General features: G+C 39.5%; 1 protein-coding gene across 1 annotated transcript; it reads left to right on the forward strand.

Annotated features, from left to right (window-relative positions):
- Nucleotides 1-3,145: 3,145 nt before the first annotated feature.
- Nucleotides 3,146-17,500, forward strand: onecut3b (one cut homeobox 3b). The gene is made up of 3 exons (XM_028021351.1): nt 3,146-4,231; nt 10,650-10,652; nt 16,386-17,500. Exons 1-3 carry the CDS (start codon nt 3,151-3,153, stop codon nt 16,751-16,753), a joined length of 1,452 nt encoding a protein of 483 aa, XP_027877152.1. The 5' UTR covers nt 3,146-3,150; the 3' UTR covers nt 16,754-17,500.
- The last annotated feature ends 5,905 nt before the right edge of the window (nt 17,501-23,405 follow it).

The raw sequence follows: 23,405 nt of genomic DNA on the forward strand, positions 1-23,405 counted from the left end.
CTTATGGCTCTTTTTTCAGGTCACAAATGCAAATTCAAACACAAAATACATCCAGGATCAAATACAAGCCTTCTGAAAAAATAAGCAATAAAATCATGCTGTCTTAACACAGATGAATGAAAAAAAATATTATATAAATAGACAGATAGTCTTTAGTAACTTAAAGTATTTTAAGCTTATTATTCTACTACTTCCAGTTGATTTTTTCCCATTGAAGATGTCACATTTTTATACTCCTAAATGCTGCAATGCTGACTCCAAATGAAAGTTTCCAAAAGTGAAAGTATTTATTTCTAGTTCATCTCAGTTCAAGTAAGCTTATTTTAAATATTTTGTATTTGTTTAGAGAACTACACAGCAAATGTTGTTTATATATATGTGTTTTTTGTTTTATTAAACTGTTCTTCCACTGCTGTTTTTCCATATTTTTCAGGATACATAAATTTACACCTACAAACTCATTGGGGTAAATATCCTGAACATTTTTTCCACTATGCAACATATTTTCCTTTTTTGATCCATTTGTATATATGGATCAAAAAATATTTCAGTGAGACTCAAATATTTTCTTCATCACATAACTACAAGCATTATAGTAAGCGAAAAACGAGATAAAATAAATCTTTAATACTGAATGCAAGTCTAAATGTATTTACATGCACATCATAATTTCGTTATAATTTAACTTGCAGTTAGTGCAACAATTCTGATGTTTTGATGTTTTCTAATTTAATAAAGGGAAAAAAAATAAAATATAACCACAAAGAAAGGACTGCTGTATATTTTTGTAGTACTGACTAAAGCTGAACAGCACCGTGCAGCACAACTCTGGCATTTTAGAAAAAAAGGCGATAATTATAAATGCGAACCAAACCACATTAAGAGGGGAAAAAAGTTCTGCTAAAGAAAAATCTTATATTTTACTCTCTTTTTTTATATTAGGTGCATTTGGGGAACGTGGTTCTAAAACACGTCAATATAAGAATTTAAGGCCTACCCAAATGTTATTACCACCTTTTCTGAGAGCAAGAGGGAGCGGAGCCTTTGACGGCCTTCCACTCTGCAGATAATAAACAGGGCAGCTGACATTTATTTTTCCAGCATATTCCTCCTGTCCAGCATCCACGCAGGTCAAAGCCTAGCCGCTGAATCGATCCCACACAAAACGCCTCAGTGTTTAGGAAACAGCGGGCTGATCGAGGATCGATACATCGAACGCTGCTGATCAATACCTGAACTTTGGGGGGAAACAGCTTCCAGCTTTATGATAACCGGAAACAAATGTTTTGCATAGACAGCCTTGCCATTTACTGGCTAAAAGTAATCTGCTTTTGTTGGAGTGGACAAATAAAAAAAAAAAAGTCCGAGTCGCTACAAGTTAAAAAAAAAAGAAAGGTTTTGGCTTAGCACGGGTAAAAATTATTATTAAATATTTGTATTTTTGTGCGTTAGCTAATTTCTTAATAGGCCGAGGCTCAATTAATGAATTAATTTACACGGTTTTTTTTTAATGGCATGCGTAACAAACACTATGTTTGCGGCACAGAGTAATATCTCATTTTTTGAACTGAATCAATAAATGAATTTTAAATTACGATGACTTTGAAATAGCCTTTTTCTCTTTTAAAAACGGGTGGTTTAGCGAGTTTTTTTTTTTTCTTTAAAGATTATGTTCAAAGATTCAGATTGAAATTCTGTCAATCCTCTGACTAAAACTCATGTGTTTGTGGGGCATTTTTTCCCCCTTCTTCTTCTTTCACATCTTGATTTTTGTTTTCGATTTGCAAGTCGGACACATTACACTTGAGAGCAATATTAAAAACAATTAGCAACCCCCCCCCATCCCAAAAAAACCCAAAGCAATAAATGAGGTTTTATTGCCTCTGAGGTTTTTTTTCTTCCTCCACCTTTAGATGAGTTAGTAAATGACACCTAGTGACACACACACCAAACACACACGACACCAATGATAAACGGGCTTAATCTGCACGCCGGCCGCGCAGAATATTTGAAGACATTTTCTGGACAGACATCTTTGCTGTATGACTGTGAATTTACAGAGTAAGTCATTTATTTATTTTCCTATTATTATTATTATTATTATTATTATTATTATTATTATTATTATTATTATTATTATTATTATTATTAGCAGCAGCAGTAGTAGTAGTAGTAGTATTGCATGCACCGAAATCCCGAAACTCCAAACCCTGCACTGTTTTCATTTCACACCCCGTTTTATTCTAATTGCCTCACAATGTAAAAGTATACTAAAAAACACAGATACTCTAGTTGTTTCCTGGAGACACTATTCTGCCCTAAATTTAGTGACCGTCTCTCAAACAGAACCAGCGAGGCTGGCTGCGCTCTCATTGGTCTGCACGGAAGCGTCGGGGATCCTAACTTTGTGACCTCCTGCTCCCTCTCCCCTCCCATCCCCGCTAACCCGCCCATCGCCCCGTCATTAATCTCTGTCAGTCAATACTTCGATCAGGTTTATCACTGAGCGCATAAATGCAAAACCATACAGTGCGTGGGAAAACAAAGTGTAATCAGTAAAAGAAACAGAAAAGACTGGATTTGAAAAAAAAAAAAAAAAGAAAGTAAAAATAAAAGCAAATCATAGGCAAGAAGTCCGCGTCAGAATATGCCCTGATGGTGAAAGTGATGTGTGCAATATTGAAAAAAAAATAGTCTCATTTGTAATAATATTAATATTTAAAGCAGACTCTAAGATGAAAACTTAATTGTGTTTCGCAGCTTCCTCCGGCGCTGTGAGGCAGTTTGAGCCTCTGCTCGTGCGCGCGCCACGTTATAAATCCACGGAGACGCGCACCCTTTCCTCTGATGCGCTCTAAGTGGGAGCGCTGTCGGACCAGAGATGAGATCCAGCCCAAGAGAGCTCCAAAGCACATGAATGCACACAGAGCCCGTCGGTTCTGTACAGAACAGAACCGGTCTCTTCGCAGCTCCGGATCAATCGGTGAATTTCAATCAATGGATTTGCGTTCAAATGGATTGATCATTTTATTTCTCCGGGAGGGCTAAGAAAAGAAGGCAAGAGAGCACACGAGTGAGAGAACAGCCGGAGTGAAAGACAGAGGGGTGTGGGTGGGAGGGTGGGAGAAGGGAACATACTCTCCTTCAACCATGGAGCTCACCATGGACAACTTGCACAGCGTCTCGTCGCATTCCCAACCAGGGGACCTCATGAACTCTCCGCACGCTCGGCCGTCTCCGTCCCCGAGCTCCACACCCCGGAACCTGGTCTCGCACGCTCCGGGTGGGCGACCGACCATGGTGTCCGGCATGGCCTCACTTCTCGAAGGGTCCGGAGGGGACTACCGGACGGACCCGTCCTCCTTGTCGGGACACCTCCATTCGTCCATCAGCATGTGTGAGACCGGGATGAGCCTTAGTAACACATACACCACGCTGACCCCTCTGCAGCATCTACCTCCGATATCCACCGTGGCGGATAAGTTTCACCACCCGCACTCGCACCACCACCCTGCCGCCCACCAACGACTGTCCGCCGGGAACGTCAGCGGGAGCTTCACGCTGATGCGGGAGGACCACCGGGGGCTGACGTCCATGGGCAACCTGTACAGTCACTACCCGAAAGAGATGTCCGTCACTGGCATGGGTCATGGATCGTTGTCTCCCTTGTCCGGCGGGCTCGGTTCTCTGCACAACTCCCAGCAGTCGCTCTCCGCCTACGGTCCCAGCACGCACCTCTCCACCGACACCAAGATGCTGTCGCCGGTGTCAGGGTTCGAGTCTCACGCCTCCATGCTGTCTCGAAGCGACCAGGAGCACCTGGCCAGAAGTTTAGGTGGACACGGCCACGGCTTGATCTCCAACCTCAATGGGATGCACCACCACCCGCACAGCCACCTTCATTCCCAGGCGAACGGTGCTGTGATGATGGCCGATCGGGAGAGGCACGGTCACGTTGCCGGTCAGGGAATGTCAGGTTCGGGCATACAGGCGGAGGAAATCAACACGAAAGAGGTGGCTCAAAGGATAACGGCCGAGTTGAAGCGCTACTCTATCCCGCAGGCTATTTTTGCCCAGCGGATCTTGAGCCGGTCGCAGGGCACCCTGTCGGACCTGCTGCGGAACCCCAAACCGTGGAGTAAGCTCAAGTCGGGCCGGGAGACGTTCAGGAGGATGTGGAAGTGGCTGCAGGAGCCCGAGTTTCAGCGGATGTCTGCTCTGCGGCTGGCCGGTGAGGCAATTATTTCACAACATCCATGTTTCACATTCAACAGTTTCAAACAACAGACATCACACCGTCATTGTACGTAGACATACACGCAGGTTGTTTAAAAGAGTTTCACGGGTCCTAAAAGACTCAGCACCACGGACAGCTCCACTGCTCATTGCTTGAAGCTGGGGGAAAAAAATACACTGGTCATTTCGCCCCTTTGTCGTTTCGTGCCTTTGTAGTTAAGGTCAATTTGTGACCTCCTTATGGGGTTTGAAGTTTGCCACGCGACGTTTCGCCCCTTTTCCATTTGGTACTTTTGTTATTTTAGTGGTTTTCTACTAAAATAGAAAACCACTAAACTACGTAAAGGATAGGTAAAGAAAACCATTACGTATCCTTTTTTTATGATACGTAATGGTTTACCGAAAGACGCTTCTTACTGACTTCCTCCTGCCAAAAAGTGTTTGGTCATTTCGTCCTTTTATTTTTTTTGGACGTTTTGCACAACCTTTGACAACCGGGGATTTACAACTTATACAATTTATTTATAACTTACTCAGTATGCTGCAAGAAAAATCATATGAGTGGGGACGACTCAAATAAAAATAATTTTAACAGTTGTTGATCTCCAACAAGATCCACAAGTTCTGATCTTGTTGGGTCAGAACTCATTATCTGATCACACTAACTAATTAAGAGTTAGGTGGTAAAAGTGTTAACGAAGGTCGGGTTTCAGTAAATTCTTCACAGTAATATTGAACTATATGGGAGATTTAAGATCTTTCAACGTTGATTCAGACTCGAATGCATTCAAATTTCTGAGTTCAACAAAAAGTGAACTTTTGCAATGGTTTAAAGCTCATGGAGAGGCTTGTTTGCTGACATGAAATGGAAGTGGGAAAGGACTAATTTGAGAAAGGAATTTGCAAAGGGGCGAAAAAAATAGAAGAGAACTTCATTTAATGTAGAAACAGACATGAGCATTTTGACACCTTTTGAACCTAATATTTCAGTAAGACCTTGGAGGACACTGACATTTAGGCACGCTGTTGTAAAGTAAAATTTAATCTATATTTTTGATCGAAATATCTAATCCCAGATGATTCACAATCACGTCGAAGTGAATATACTCCCACGACGCCTGTTTCTCACCACCGAGCGGCGGTTCGGCTACAGGGGCCAACAAGTTGCGCTGGCAGAAGCAGGGTGACCCCGGGTTGCCTGATCAATACGCCAGTTCCCACTCTCCTTTTTAAATGTGGCACACCGATCAATACCCGTAACACAACTGAAAGATAACCATACGGTCCTCTCCTGCTTTTCAAATAGTAGGAAAGTAAACACTAGAGCAAAAGACCAGGTAGATTACCATTCAAGTCGTTCTGTAGAATTTTTTAAAATATAACTTGGGGAAAGACATGTTGTCGTTGATGCAGACAGAGTGGATTCAAGTCACCAATAGTGAGAAGGGGCTCAAGCAGAAAGAGGTCAAACGGTACAAGATGGGGGCCACTGATAAACTTTGGGTGGCACATAAAAACCAAAAGCTAGGATAAGATTTTAGCTTTATTCATCCTATTATCCTACTAATATCTATAGGAATGTTGGGGTTGCAGCCAGGTTACAGGAGGTGAATCATATTAATAATCTATCTATCTATCTATCCATCTATCTATCTATCTATCTATCTATCTATCTATCTATCTATCTATCTATCTATCTATCTATCTATCTATCTATCTATCTATCTATCTATCTATCTATCTATCTATCTATCTATCTATCTATCTATCTATCTATCTATCTATCTATCTATCTATCTATCTATCTATCTGTCTATCTGTCTGTTTATCTTTACACTTTTTTTTTTATTATGACACAAATAGGAGGAATACAATCTAAATCCAATCCCAATGCTGACACCATCCCCAGATTTATACTTCTAGCCAACCTCATGCTGTATGTTCAGACTGTTCTGATGAAATATTGATTGAAACTGGGGTTGGAATCTGTAACATGGACTAGTAGTATAAACAACAAAACAGAGAATATAGACCTTTTTTTTTTTAAAGAAACCCTTATGGCAGATAAAATTTATATGCAACACACACTGTTTTCCCATGAAATTGTGTAAACTTAACACTAACACAGTGGATAGATAGACAGACAGACAGACAGACAGACAGACAGACAGACAGATAGATAGATAGATAGATAGATAGATAGATAGATAGATAGATAGATAGATAGATAGATAGATAGATAGATAGATAGATAGATAGATAGATGAGGATTAGTAGCTGAGGGTTTGAGTGTCATTAATAGTGTTGCTCTGTCCTTTCAGTGTTTGCCTGGCTTTGCACATAGGAGATCAATAAGGCCCATTCCCTATCCCAACCCCCTTCTCTCCCACTCCCCAGTGCTCACCCTTTCTGCAGCACATGACAAAAAATATCACTAATCTTTCTCTGTTTAGCCCAGCAACAGGCAGGCAGGTCATTTGGCTTGGGAAACTGACCCGGAGGACAAAAAAATGAGGATAAATTCTTCAAGTCAAACGATGTGCAGAGGCATCTTTGCCCTCTCTTTTTATCGCCCATCAAACGTACTTGTGCTATGAAATATGGATGCAAGTAGGTTTTTTTTCAGAGGAATCCAAATGGAACAAAATTGGAATGTACAAAACTTCAGTCAACATGTCTTAAGTCCAAAAGCGAGAAAAGCAAAACTGACATGGGGAAAAAGAAGAAGAAGGAGAAGAAGAAGCCTCATGCAGGAGCCAGGAGATGCCATTGATTGAGAGAGGGCTGGCAGGTTTGGGCTTTGTGTGAACAGTCAGATAGAGGCAGGCTAGTGAAGTGATCAATACCAGCCTTAATAATTGATAAGTATAAGGGAGACGAAAGCAAGAGAAAGAGAGGGAGAGAGGCAGGAGAGTGGTGGTGTGAGCACTTGTAACAGCATCTTCTTGGTAAGCAAAGTAAAATTTGTGGTTAACAGTCGAGGACCACACACACCAGTCCTACTTCCCAAACATCACAGAACGGGGTGTAAGTGGTTTTCAAAAAACGCTGTTTACAACCCAAACATGCTGAGAAATATCAATAGTACAAGCTTGATACCAGCCAGCAGGGTCTGGACTTCTACTGCTGAATGAAGCCGCAGACAGGGGTTCACAGCACAAAGGGAGATTTTTTTTGTTTTGTTTTTTTTAACCAATCACAAAAGGATCTTTTCCAAAGAGAATCTTACAGTAGACAAAGGGCATCAGAGCATCTCGCTACCTATCGACACCTAGTAATGAGCGCTTTCTGCTCGTGTCAGCGAATCCTCTGAACAATCCAAGGTTGTGATGTCATTTGATTTTAAAGGTGGGTATGCTTTATGGGGTTTGTAATGCATCTTTATGGAGGCCTAGAGCACATTTTACTGAGCATGCTCTTCTCTGTGTGTCTGCGTGAGTTCCTCCACATGCACATGCATGTGTGTGTGCGCGTGTGTGTGACTGGGTTATAGAGTGTGTCTGCACTATACATTGTTCAGGCTTATCTGACTCACTCTGAATCGGTATTGATTTTCTCTCTTCTGCTCTCCTCGGGTCTCTCATATTCTTTCTCTCTTTCCTTCCTTCCTTTCCTTGCGTCCTTTTCTCGTCCTCTTTTTCTTCTGGCACTGCACCAGCCATCCAGCCTCAATTCACTTCTGCTTTCTGGTCATCTTACTCTGTAACGGAGATTTTCCATATTCACTGTCCGACAAACCGGAGTAAAATATGTCGGCCCTCAGTTTGAAAGAAAGTGGATGTAGCAGAATCCTTTAGCCTGGCGAAAAAAGCAAAAAAGCAACGTATATTCAAGTACGTGTATAACATATAGATGTAATACATTTAGATTGCTTAGGGAAAACAAACTGCACAACTATAGTATTGTGTATTAATGTATTTATCAAGACAAAAATATTTAAAGAGGCATTTCTCTCACTTCTCTGCTTGCAAGCTAGCACAAAAATTGTTATTGTGTCATGACATAATTTAGGGTCAGAAAACTATGATGGAATTTTAAGGGTGTAAATGTATTGGTGTAGGTTATCACCAAAATCAGGTTATAAAATGCAAAAAAAAAAAAAGTGAAATGCATTTTAATTCTCCTTGCTCAGGCTACCAGACCAGAGAATTTCATGGGTGTTTAATGTGATATATCTAAATAATGATTTAAAAAAATAATAACTTATAATATTTCCAAACTTGGACTTATAAATAAAAGTCTTGTCACTTTGCGGTGCTGAACGGACAGCTCCCTCTCATCTCCCACTTCTGCAATTTGGTCCATTTTGTGTGTTCTGCACCTTTGAATTGCAACTGTTAAGGCGCACAGTTCTTCAACCAAAAACCTGCGTCGATGTTGCGCATTAGGCGTGAATTTCCTGTGTAAAAGGGACGCATTCCTGACGAGAACGCGTCAGTTTGAAACAGTTTCAAACAGTTTGAAATGAAAAAAACAAAACAAAAAAACATTTTTATTCAGACAAAAAGAAATTGAAAGAGAAAATACGCAATACTTGAACATAGATCGCAGATCATAATTTACGTATTTTATTTGCACGGTATTTTAGTGTTAAAGGGAGTCTCGGACAGACCGCGCATTTCCAGGTATTTTACAGGGTCTTCGGAACTGCTCTCTAAATTAGTGCAAATCTTCAGCCATGCGGAAGACGATTATTTCTCTTGTACACATGAGGTGAACTAGCTTTATGAAAAGTGGGTGAAAAATCCGTCTACATAACCACGACGACTTGTATTTAAATGTAGATTTAAAAAAAAAAAGTTGTTATAGTCGATCAAATGGGTAGAAAAACAAAGTCCAGCTTTCCTCTTTTCTTTTTCTTTTTCTTTTTTGTTTGGAAAGGACGAGGGCCTGGTATGAATAAGTCAAATTTTGAACATGTTTGTCTGGGGTTAGTAAGGAGTTTTCTTACATAATATAAAAAGATACCCACGTCCAGTGATTATTCGCGTTTTCAAAATAACACGAGCTTCAATTGATATTAGATGCAAACATATCAGGATCATTTTAAGGAGATAATATAAAAAAAAATACACAAAATCTCTTTATAGTCTATATTGTCAACAAGGTCAGTCATACTTTACTAAAGAATTAGTATAAATTACCTCCTTCCAAATGTTTCTGGACGGTGAACTCCAATTTAAATGACATGTTTTGCTTTTTTTTCCTTTCGTTTTTAATTAGAAAATAACTATTTTTACTTTTTAAAAAAGATTTTATATCTGATAAGACATTTTTAAGGCGTGACATTTAAAAGTGGCGGTATGGGTCGTCGTTAACAAGTCGCGCAAATCTCCACGGAAAGTCCCCACCTGCAAGCCAATACCTGATGTGCTGCTAAGATGCCAATCACTCGTTTAAACAGGGAAACGTGGGATTTTCACCGAGAAATACATGACAGCTAACAGATAAACCAATTCTAATCAATGATCGGAGCTTAAGGTGGGGAGGGCGGGGGGGGAGGCATCCACGGTTGTGCGGTGCGCTGTTATATGATGGGAGAGGGGAGAGCAGACACTGAGGCGTTTTAACTCCCATCAATGAATAGGCCCATATGCACATGATCAATATAATCAATAATCGTATATCTGAGGGGGGGTGTGACAGAGAGTGATTGACACCAAACTGTTTCTCACCCGCAGTAGTCCGTCCAGGGCGGGAGAGGGCCCGTCTCACCGCACACAAAGCCCGATCTCATCCGTCCGTCCAGGCGTCGACTAGCAGCAGCACGGTGCGGTTAGTTCACCGTCTGCCCCACACGGCCCACCAACACGCACACACATTTACAGCACACACTTTCTCTACATACTAAACTGATGCTACATGTATACATCAATAAGTATAATTAGTTTTGTTCCTTCAGGCTGCTGCTTTTGAGGATAAATATAGCCTTTAAAGTTTGGCTCTCTTCCACTTATTGGCTCTCATCTCTGTTTATTGTCCCTGCCATCTGTATTTCTGCACTTTTAAAAAAAAAAACCAAAACAAGTCAACATGGAAAAGTGTCCTCACAAGTCACGTCCCTACAGTGATTCAAATTGTTCATAATCATTTTTTTTTACTTTCTGGAAAACAAAACAAATACCATCACGTTTCTCTCCTCTGTGTAATCTGTTTTTTAACTATTATATCCACAGGAAGGGATTAAGTTACTTGAGCAATTTTTATCACTCATGTAATCATTTCAAAGGAGTAAAACCAGTGTAAAATAAGAACTTCACATCAGTAAAGTGTCACCTTAATATGTGGATTTGTTGTTTTTTGTCAAGTTTCAGACATTTTATGACACTGAAAATCAAACCAGTCACATTTTAACTGACTGGTTAAAATGTGACTGGTTAAAACTAAACATTTTTCTCTAGCATACTTTCAAGCAGGTTACGCCGAAACAGAGTATGATTAAAGACAGAAAGTACGTCTTTTGTCAGGAAAATGTTTCTTCTTATTTAGCAGCCACTTTCATCTCTTGAAAGATGTGGATCCATGAGTCTGATTTTTAGTTTTAAAACTATTTAAAAGACACAGCACACACATTTACATTAAGGCTTGAGCCTTATTGCAGGTCTCATAACCTGCAATAATAAAATATCTTAAAAGTATAATTTTTTTATTTAATTACAACTAACTAACTAACTAACTAACTAACTAACTAACTAACTAACTAACTAACTAACTGCATTAAAATATAGTCATATTCCCTAATCCATGTTAGTGGAGGCAGAATTGTCTCTAATATTTTCATAAACTTAGATGGTCGTCACTTACAATCTTGAATGGCACACCAAAACCAAAAGCCAAAACTTAGAGGGTTACATTAAATGTTGTAAGTCACTGAAACTTGTCTTAATCTAATTTATGTTGGAATTAGGTACCTTGTGATTTAAGACTGACTGGGTCGTGGGCTGGGGTGGTGGTGGCCAAGCTTGACCTTGCGTGTTGTTGTCCCATAAACCTGCGGCTTACCCATTGTCGATTAAATCACTAATGTAGTTAAATATAACTTCAGTTCTTTTCTTTATTTGGCCTAGAAAACCATGTTGAAATTTTGATTTTTTTTTTTTTAGTCCATATGGCTCCACTCAAAGTTAGCATAAACAAAGATGTCCAGGTTTGATTAGCCCATTTGACCAACCCAAATATAACTCTTCAATCACAGTCAGAAATCAGTAAATGTGTCTTTGTTGACGTCTTCTCACCTTCCACTTCCTACCCACAATTCCACGTTGTTTAGACAGTTTTCCACAGTTTTGGGGGATGCAGCTGAATGAGCACAGCCTCGCTTGAAAGACAGCAAAAACACCACAAGCCAATAACACTGAGCTATAAAGTCTCGCTGCTTAGGTCCACGCTGCGTGATGAGTGGATCAGCAGGAGCTCGTGATCAGACTGAAGTGGCTGTTGCCTGAAATCTTTGGCATTGTTGACTCTTGGACATTATAAAGGAGAGAACATGAGCGAGAGCCACATGAGACTGCCTCTTGTCTCTTCAAAGTAGCTGATTTGGTAACAAGGCAGCTAAAGATAGCCTATAACCGTTTGGTTCTGTCTCAAGAGAGGTCCCTGTAATGAGCTGCCCCCCGTCCGCCCTGTGATCCCATGCACTGCTTGCTCAGAGGCTGAAGGAGTCTCATTTGAAATGAACCCTATTGATTATCTGAAATATGCTCTGACTAGCCCCCAATCTTGCGCTAATTCCTGAGTTTAGCTTAGTTATGAACATGGCTGCAGTGGTTGCTCCCACCACAGGCCTCCGAGCTGCTCTCATTGGCTGATGGAGGAAAACCAGAGTGGTGTTGGCGTTGTAAAATGGCCTGTAGCACAATTTCTTCACAAACAGGCATTACATATTAAATTATCACTATATTAGCACTAGAATTCAGTCATTACATTAGAGAGTATTGAGTTTGGGTTGAGACAGCACTTAGGGAGAGCCTGGAGGAGATTCTGGCGCGGCCGGGCCTGAACCAATTGAATAAATGTTCCATGAAATGGTTCTGAAGTGAGGATCAATCAATATGGGGGGCTATCAATCTGGGGGCAAATTAAAACAATCGAGGAAAAACAACCAGAGGAAACCAGTCAAGTAGGAGGCTCAAGCATACGGAGGAACATGCAGGCTACTGTAGCTGCTTCCTGCTGAGGGGAAATATTTCTGTAATTATGCTTCGCTTGCGGTAACACAGCAGGAACAATAACACACACACCCACACACGCACACACACAGGTGAGGTATGCATGTGCACATTCACATTGATCTCGGTCTCACAGTCAAATCTGTTTTCTGCCGTTGTCTTAACCGGCTTTAAAGTCATCAATCATTTGCATACACCACCTCCACACTGCAGCCAACCTCACTTCTTTCCCCTTTAATCCTCTCCTCCTTTGCTCTTTTCCTCATGTGCACACGGGCATCCAAACCTGGGATCCTTCCTGATCCTCTCAGTCTTAACTTCATCTCTTGCGAACATTTCATATATATTTTATTATTATTATTATTATTATTATTATTATTATTATTATTATTATTATTATTATTATTATTATTATTATTATTTTAATAACCAGTGGCTCGTGTGAGGGCTCCAGACTGGATGACTGCCACACTTTTCCCGCCTCACATCCTTTGTTCCTCCACAGATAAACAATTTCTTCTCATCTGTCTGTCACAAAAGCGCGCCCACGCACGCTCCTCACCCCCCACCCCACCTACAAACACAAACACACACACACACGCACACACACACACACACACACACACACACACACACACACACACACACACACACACACACACACACACACTTTCATGCACCTCGCTCTCGCGGATCGATGCGGATCGATCGGGTGGGGAAGGGAGCCCTGATTACTGGACCACGTGGTCAGGAGAAAACCGCGGAAAATCGATCATTGCAGCTTTTTAGGGCAGCAGAACAGAACAGACTCCCTCCAGTCTCCACAGCCAGAGCCGAGCCCTGCACTACTGACGGTGCATCCAGGCAGCGCGGCTCTCGGCTTCTCTTTGTCAGCATTTCACATCACGCTCCTCCGGTTTCAGCAAGACGCACACGCGCACAGTCACACCGACGCGCGGTCAAAACACTCCAGACAAATCCATAACCCTCTCTCCTGAAAGAGAAGGCTTGCTTTATTTTTGGTGGCGCAAATTACATTTGCTGCAACTGTTTCTCAACCTAAAGCTACACGCTATAAATTGGTGTATTCTATAATTTATCACTGAATTATTATACAATTAATGTATTTTTTAATCTCCTGATAGATGGCTGCACTGAATACAGTGTAGCAATACCATTAGAAAACAATCCAAATCTTCACTGCCTGAAAACTTTCTCCCCAACTAACACAGATTATGTCTTTCTCTTGCTTTCTAAATGAAAACAAAAAACAGTTTTGTCCTTTTCCTCGTCTAGACAGAATTAGACACTTCAAATAGTGTCTATAGCTGAGAAGTGACTCAGCATAAGAAATGCAAAGTTAAAGCACTGATTCCAACCACAGTTTGTTTCTTGTGAAGCTTCCCCCAAATTCCCTAGTGGGCACAATTTCAATCACACTTTTTTCTTCCACTGAACTTTACATCACTGTGCCCGGATACCATGACAAACCAGTTTCTTTAACAAATACATTTCACGACTTACCCTCCATGTGGATGGTGCAACTGTCCACAGAATGACTAAACTTTCCTATTTTTTTTGCCAATTGTGTTTAACACGATCATACAATAGCAAAGATACTTTTATTCGGTGTTAAGCAATACTCAAATTTTCTCATGAATTGAACTGTCAGTCACAATCATCAAAACAAATAGAAATAAATTCTTAAAACACATAGCAGTTGAGATATCCCCACGATCTTAGTAGAAAATAGATGGCTGGCTATAAGCCTATCTCTAAAATGATTTTGTTTCACACCTGTAGATCAAGAATATTCACTGCAAGTAAATGTTTTTGACTTATATTTACAAGTCTGTAGAGTAATGTTTTCTGTTTTCCTTAATAATTGCGGATGTTGCCTGGAACTGACCAAAATTCGCATTGCTAATTTATTGCAACATCTGGTAGAAAAGTTGTGGGGAATTTGTTGTTGTGTTAAAGCAATGTTCATGCATAACTAGTGATGTTAACAGCTAGAAAAAATTTCTGAAGAAATTTTGATAGTGACTGAAACCCTGCAGTCTTTCATCTAAATACGTAGTGATGCATTGAAGAGAAAGTAAATGCATTATTAATAGAAGATAGTGATCCAACATACTGATCAATATTTTCAACGGACCTTCTCAAAAAAATAAAAGAAAGAAAAAACAACCCTTGACAGAGTCAGACTGTCTGTTGAAGGGTCATTTGTGAACTTTATTTTGAAGGTAGAACTTAATTCCCTTTAATACCCTGCTTGAGATAAATAAGGAAATTAGAAACATTGGAATTATGTAATCAATGTACAGCTAGACATTTACCCAAAGTGTCTTTCATTACTGTTTTAGTTCAATTAGTAGAATTAGAAAAAAGTCCAATTTTAAAAATAATGTATCATAAATACAAGCAACACATGACAAATATTTTGAGTATAAGTGAGTAAATTAAATGCATTCACAGCATATAACCATTTATTTTTAAAGGCTAAAGTTAAATTTGGCCAAAGAATGAAATGTATCCTGGTAGGTATAAAATCAGTCAGCACCTTTAGTGACAAACATTACTGTAACATCACTGGTTTGAGTGAGATTTAACTTAGTTTGGTGTTATAACAATCTTTTCCAGTTTGCAGTCAATGTACAGGAGTTCAACAATTTTGATTTAAGTAATTTATATTTCATAGTACTTGTCAACGGATCTAGGGCAGAATACATACCACATATCAAACTTTCCAGCTCATATACTTTCCCAGAACTGAGAGGTCACATTTCAGAACCTACCGTGTACTTTAATTGAACGATTATAGAACTTAGTAATTATTGATTTCAGAACTTAATCACTACTTTTAGGGATGCATTATAAGGTAACTTATAGTGGCATACTTTCCTAAAAAAAAACCATCAGGTATTTTCTGTAACTTAGAGGTGATTAGAAAATAACCACTATGAGGAAATAATCAGTATGTTCTGTAAAAGTTCCAGGAAACTATGTGGTAAGCTTCAGGAAATAGACCACAAAGTTTCCATCAAACACATGTGTGTTTATGCAATTGAAATAAATGTAATCAATTTGATGTATTTTTTTCTGTGGCTGTGTAAATGAAACATTACCATTGATCAAATACGGAGTATTTGAGTTTGACCCACTCAAGGATATCTAATATCTTTAAGTAATATCTTTAGTTTAATTAGTTCAATTATTGTTTTTGTAACTCAATGTATTTGAATCAATTATGTGTAATGTATATTTACTAACCAAATGCAATTGATCATTTCCGTTCCAATATCCATATTTTTTAATAATAGTGTGATAAGCCATGTGACACAAAATATTAACACACTTTGGCTTTACTTGCACCAAAGCTGCCACTCAGAACCGCCAGAACCTTTTCAATTATTTTTGGTTACACATACAATTTCTAAATCAATAATTAAATGAGCTTAAATACATTTTTGAACTGATTAATTTAGGTACAAATGGTAATAAAACATGTCACTTCTACACAGAGCTGGAATTTGATTATTTTGATTATTGAGTATGGGATATAGAGGCCACATAACGGGTCATAGCGTGCCAGATTTGGCCCGCGGGTCTTGAGTTTTGACACGTGCTCTAAATTGTGAGAAAATATGGGCTGTATTATAAAGTGTAGACTTTTACATTTCTCCAATTTGTTCAGTTCCGCAAAAGTACTTCTGTGAATCGACATTATTAGCTTTTTCTTCTTTTGCTCTTTCTTTTGGTTTGTTATTTTGTTTGTATTTCCTCTAAAATCCTGTAAAGCACTGTGTACTGCCTTGTTGCTGAAAATGTGCTATATAAATAAAATTACCTTTACCTTTTCACCAGTACTTTTACGCTTTTTGATTTCACTTATTTTCTGTGCTCCGATGCAAACCTATCATTGTATTTAGCCATGTCTTTTTTTTTTTAATGCCGTCCTTCTCTTTCTATAAACAGCATGTAAGCGCAAGGAGGAGGACCGGGGACGGGAGCGCAGCCAGGTGCCAAAGAAGCAGCGGCTGGTCTTCACAGACCTGCAGCGTCGCACCCTTGTGGCCATCTTCCGAGAGAACCGCCGCCCCTCCAAGGAGATGCAGCTCACCATCTCTCAGCAGCTGGGCCTGGAGCTCTCCACCGTCTCCAACTTCTTCATGAACTCACGTCGCCGCTGTCCGGAGCGCTGGGACGCAGAGGAGCACTGTCATGGCGCGCACAGCCACGGCCATGTTCACACTCCCCACGGAAACAGCAGCAGCGGCGGCACCAACAGCGCGTCCCCGATCCAACCGGGCACCTCGTCTGCAAATACGTTCCCCAAGGCCTGACGGCTGCAGGACGCATGGTTGAACTGATATTTTTTCCCCTTCTTTTTATAAGCCAAACAGTGTTTAAAAACTGCTATACTGCACAGTAGCTGAGTGTGCAGCACTCCTATCTGATCTCATTAGTTATTCTGCACTGGAACAGATGAATCAGATACTTTCACTTCTATGTGTTTAACTTAAAGTTTTATCATTCTAACTTGCATTTTAAAACTAGTGCCCTCGAACCAAAGAATATGTAGCTTTTCCACATCAAAACCAAAGAAAATGTAGCTGCACAAAAGTGTAATTTTGTGTTTAAGTTGTACAATGGGAGGGGAATACATCCTCCATCATGGAAGACTTTGGCTGAATCACATTTCCAAAGGTTGTCCCTCCCCCTCTTCCCATCCCTTTTCCACCCAATGTAGGTAGTGGTCAACAAATCTCATTGTGAAATAAGACACTGCTGATACATCATCAGTCCCCACTGATTCCAAGTGAAAAGTAAATCTAATATATTAATGATGTATGAAAATAATTAAGTATCATGAATCTACAAACAAAAAGTATCTATTTTGATGAAACATCTTTGTTCTGAGCACACTTCAGACACACTTGGAGCACACACGGTTATTGTGACTTCAAGTATATTTTAGTGCAATTGAATTTCTCAGTAAATGTACTTTTCAGTAAGGGAAAGTCACTACAGCAAACTAGTCATCACAGTGACAGTTAATGTCAAACGAAGACATTTAAAACGATTTGTTGTTTTTTGGGGGGGAAAAACAGTAGCTTATGTTGAGAAGAAACAATCAGCAAGTTAGACATTTTAATTGTTGCTACTGTCAAATATAAGCTCTGGAATATTGTGTTGTATTAGCTTTTAACAACAATTGACAGTGAAATAATATATATATATATATATATATATACATATATATATATATAAACTTCAACTTGGCCACAATTTGAAGTTTTTCAAACGATGAAAAACACCCTTCAGTGTCTTAACTGTCCCATTAACACAGTTTAATGGTACGGTTGGTTACTGTGCCATTAAACTTATGTTAACTGAATGTTTAGAGTGGATTTGGAAGAACAGTTTCTACTCCATTTCCAAATTTGTCATTGAAAAATGTCACTTTGTTCTTCCCCAATTCGCATAAACCATTGGAAGGCCGTACTTATTGGAATAAGGTTAAGGGTGAGGAATGAGGGAGAAGGGATGAAATGAAATTCAGCCTTTGTATTTAATCTTTTGCCTGAAATTCAAAACTAGATGTGATGCAGTCATGTTAATAATTCTCTGGCATGTTCAGGTTCTCTGTGCATCAATTATGAATAATTTGGACATTGTAAGACTATGGAAGGGATCCACTGCACCTTGCCAAACTATTCACAGCCTTTAAACCTTTCCACAGTTTCTCATATTGATGTCACAAACTTCAATGGACGTTGTTGTAAATGTATATGGTAGACCAACAAAAAGTAGTGCATAATTGTGAATTGAAAGAAAAATTATTTAAGGACTCTAAAGATTGTTCACAGAAAATCTGAAAAGTGCAACTTGCATTTGTAATCAGGATTCCTTAATCAATACTCTTTAAAGGAACCTATCACTGCAATTAAAGCAGATAGTTTTTCCTGATACATCTCTGCAAGCTTACACATGTAGAATCAGCAAAGTTTGTCTATTATTCTTTGCAAATTGCAAAAGCACAGAAAGAATACTGCAGCGCATATGTGAAATCTCGCAAAAGACTCTTATTTGGATTTCAATCTGGACTTTGACTGGTCCATTTTACCACAGAAATATGCATCCAAACCATTCCATCATAACTCTTTAAATAAGGCTACAGTTGTTTATAACCTCTTCCTCAGTTTCAAGTCACTTGCAGCCCCTGTCAGGTTTTCTTCATTTCCCTGCATTCAGCTCCATTTACTTTTCCATCAACTCCAATCAGCTTTCCCGTCACTGCTAAAGAGAAGAATACACACAGCATGATGCAGCCGGCAGCCATATTTTGGAGGATGTCTGCCATACAGAGCATTTCTCCATGTAGGCCAACTAGTTTCTGTGAATTTAAACAATTTTAAACCTAAATTTATATAAGTCTCTATCAACAATAACCTTGTATCTGCTACACCTCCAGAAAAGCCAGATTTGTGTCCTGATTGTCAAGCAGACAGATTACTTACTTAAACGCTTTGCGTTGGTCTATTACATAACAACATAACATTAAACCCAAATAAAATTAATAAAAAATTAAATTTTAAAATGATAAAATGTGGAAAATTTCAAGGGGGAAAAATACTTTGCAAGGTCCTGTATCTTTACCTTAGAAACACGTATTGCCAGAGACGTTTGTTTTTCAGTGTAAAACTGTTCGTCTAGGCACTTTGACCAACATATTAACGTGTGTGTGTCATGGTGGTACCAGTGTAAAATGTCCACAAGATTTTTATGGGACAGGAGCTGTAATTTTCCTGCATAGACCTAATTTGATCTACACAGAAGTAACAGTGCCACCTGCTGTCCATTTTAAGAACATGCGCAGTTCGTTTCCGTGGATATCTCCATCCACAGAAACCATTTTGACCCTACAGTGTAAATTCCACACACACTTATATGATGGATCTATATTATTACTACTCTTACCAACACACCCTTTGATACTATTTGAATGTTTGCTTCCAAGTGCTCATTGTGTGGCTATGCTGCCATATGAGAGGTTATATTCAGGTTACCAAAAGGAGAACAATCAAAGAGGGGACGGCACTCCACACACTTAACCAAAAGATAAAAAAAAAAAAAAGATTTCATCCCTGTGTGCAGTGGGGTGCAGGTGGGACGGAGGACGGGTCAGCTCTGTTCTAGTGGCCAAACACAGAGGTCAAATGTCAAAATACAGGATTCAGAGTGCCAATGATGTTTGCCTCTTTCATGATAATCAGAGAACAGATGCAGCTCTGCTCCTTCGTTGCACACGCCCCGTCCTGTCTGCTCTGTGTCATTACAACCTTTGATTTGTGAGCACTATTACGGGCCCGTTGCCCGCTCCATACCTCAGAAAAACATGGAACATGAAACACTGTAACTAATCTTTTGATTTCACCCTTCTCCCTGTGTTACCTATTCTCTATTTATCTACTCTCCTTCGACTCCTCCCAACTTCGACGTGTCTTTCTTTCATTTCTCCCTCCTCCTCAACTACTGATGCGGGTAAAATTAGTACCATAGACACATGGTTTCTCTCTTGTGACTATTGTGCTATGTTGTGCTGAAACTATATGTAAAGATGCACCTTCTTGACAAAATGTAAAAAAACCCAAAAAAACCCCAAACTTTTAGATTAGGAGAAAAAAAGACAAATCATCATGTCATAAACTGATGCTATGCACAGACAAGGAAGCGATATCACAAGGGAAAAGACTGTGCAAATTTGTGAATATCTGTGGACTATCTGGATGTGAAGGACCTCTTCCTTGATCTCTAATCCTCTTTGAACTGGACTGTCACTGCATTCCTCTGCTGTTGGTGTTCTTTGGCTTATTTTTTTTTATGTGTCTTTTTACATTTTCTTTTGTGGGCAAAGCCACTTGTGTAGCATCTTCAAGCGGGAGATAATCATAAAAGAGTGGAGGTACAGAGAGGAGGAAAAAGGGCAAGGCAGTGGAGGCACCAGCATCTGATGACTGAAAGAAATAATTAGATTATATTTCTACATGGCCTCATGGTTTCCTAACGGTTTGTGGAGCTTTTTAGCTCCACAAACAGACGTCTGTAGTTCACAGCCGAGGCAAAGAGACGGAGGAATTGAAACATTTCTGTGTGTGGCTTTGTGGCAGAATCAGGTAGACTGTGACACACACGATACCAAAGATGCATCAAGCCCACTGTGTGTGTAATGATCATGGACTCACAAAAACACACACACACACACACACCCGCACGCCTGCATGCAAAAAACCCCAATGTGGTGTAGAGATCCCACAGAGCAGTTGTTTGTTATGTGGGAAGAGTTGAGTGCCTTGTTCCTTCAACCAGAGGGTTACACTGCTCTAATCTTTCTCTCACACATAATTTGAAAGATTTCTAAAATAACTGGGGTACACACACCATCTAAAGGAGGAACCACCAGATCCGTCCCAAGGCTGTGTGAAGCACTAAGCAGCATTTCAGTTGGGGTGAAACTCATACGGTGATAAATGGGAGTCAGAAGCACTCCCATTTATCTTTTCCATGCTTGACTAGTTTTGCAAACTTGCTTTACAGTAACCCAGGGTGCTGACAATTAAATTAAGTTTATAAGAGAATACGTTCTGCACGAATATCACTTCTATTATGTCACAGTGTTTAAATGTAAATGTCACATTGCATAAGCTGCTTCTCAGTTGTCCACAGGCTTACAAACTCAGCAAAGGTAAATTCTTCATGGAAAATTGGAAAATATGTAAAAAAAAAAAAGAAAAGAGTAAAAAATGACTACATGGTTCTTGTGTGGGGGATGGAAAGGAAGCTAAAACACTGATACACAACCAGGCTGTAGTTGTCAGATGCTCTTGTTCATTTGTCTCAGGAACTAAGACAAAAGGCAACAGCTGAAGCTAATGATCACGTCTGAACATGCAGAATCGATTGGCGAGAGCCGTTATTGATTTACTGTGATCTGCTGACATCTGCTGAGGTTTTGTAATGACAGAGGACACAAAAAAAGCAAAAGATCCTGTAAAAGAAATCGTTTTCTTACCTGGTAAACTTTACACTCATGAAAAACACCAGCAGTCACCACAGTGATCTGGCTGTGTACTTCTTATTAAGCCTTCCTGAGCCCAGTCCGACATGTCAATTATTCAGACCAAAGGAGATTCTAAGTTCAATGTTGCAGAAATTATTAAATAGGCTCCAAATTATGATAGAAATTCAAGAAGGTTTTCTGACTTACAAATTTCACATTTGTCAACATATTCTACACAAATTCAAAGTTTGCTTGGCCACTTTATATGGATTTATTACATTAAATGGCTTTATGGTGTCGCTCGGTGACAGACTGCCGACCTGTCCAGGATGTTCGCCGCCTCTCGCCTGAAACGTTCGCTGGAGATCGGCACCAGCACTCCTCCCGACTCCATTAGGGATAAGAATGTATAGAAAATGGATGGATGGATGGGTTTTTGGATGTGTGTTTTTAACATCACTAAATTTGTTTTACCTCAGCTAAAACATGCAGCACTTCCCCAACACACATTCTGGCTAAACATTGTGTACTTCATAGTCGGTGTGTGCGTGGGTGTGTGTGGGTGTATTCCACCTTTCAAAAGTATTTTCCACCCACTTTCCTGTCTCATTAGGGAATTTAATTTTTCCACTCAAACCCACCGGTCAAGCTCGCTGCCCATCTGAGTCCTCCTCGCTGGTTCCTCCCACCAGGGTAGCTTTACAACAAGGCAGGCATGTGTTGACAATTCATCTCGATATACCTCAAATCTTTATTGTAAAGGTTCATGTAGTGAAACAATACAAACAGTGTTTAGCAACAAATGTGACATTAAAGTCACAGGAAAATGGTTGTTCTCGTTTTTTTTACTTATCAACTTTGTAGTGTGTGAAATACAAGCAGCTACATGATTTGATGTGTTTGAATTTATTTATTGTTTGTAGATTTGCACTGTTGTCTTTTATTATAAAAAATAAGACCTACAGAGAATAACTTGTGTAACACATTTGTATACGACAAGAAAAACAGGAATTATTAAACCAAAAAGGGAAAGCAGACACAATACATGAATTACACAATAACCTTTGTTTGCATCAGTTTTTGCCCTAATTTTTGTTTGAAGATTGCATCCAGTGTGTTCCAAAATGATCCCTAAATTAAAAAAATAAAATAAGACGAATCAAAAATAACCTCTGTCGTTAGGGGAGGGTAGCAGCATATCAAAACATGTAAATATAATTGGAAAGTTCATGACATAGATTCATTACACACAGAGTTACAGTATATGTTTCTGTTAAATTTGATGATTATTAGTTACAGTTAATGAAAACATGAGAACGTAAGAATAGTACACTGAACAAATGAAAAGTTGATTCTCACTACAGATATGTTATATCGTGGTCTGCATGTTTATTTGGAAAACTGGAGTCTCAATAGATGTCCAGCAGAGAGTAATTGGTGGTTAAAGAAGCTAATTGTTAACAGAGTGCTGTATCCACAAGTAGATTATAAAAGTTGAGTGGAAGAAAAAACTTTGGCTCAAGCAACAGCGATGACTGTAGTCAGAAAATGATTGAGTGAAACAAAACTCCTTTAAGAGTTTTGAGGAGATTTACAAAACGTGACCTGCAGCTGGAGTCTGTGCATCAAGGACCACCTCACACAGACGTATCCAGGACAAGAGCCACGACTGTTACATTTCTTCTGGTAAGCCACTTCTGAACCAGACATCATCTACTAATCTATATGATTTTATCTTAGCAGAACCACATCTCCACGGCTAACCTCCATACCTGAATGGATTGATGATGCAGACCATGCAAAAGAAGCCCCAAAGTACTGACTACATATACTGTACAGTAGTTCACTGGAGTAATTTCCAATTGGTAGAAATTTCTGTGTTTTTATCTGTTTCTTGTAATTTTCTAAATGAAAACCAATTTGGGGTTTTGTAA

Source organism: Xiphophorus couchianus, chromosome 6 (assembly GCF_001444195.1).
Source record: "Xiphophorus couchianus chromosome 6, X_couchianus-1.0, whole genome shotgun sequence".
Lineage (NCBI taxonomy): Eukaryota > Metazoa > Chordata > Actinopteri > Cyprinodontiformes > Poeciliidae > Xiphophorus > Xiphophorus couchianus.

Bases quoted from the DNA above. Each gene is read 5' to 3' on its own strand.
- onecut3b (XM_028021351.1), top strand. From the start codon at position 3,151: ATGGAGCTCACCATGGACAACTTGCACAGCGTCTCGTCGCATTCCCAA.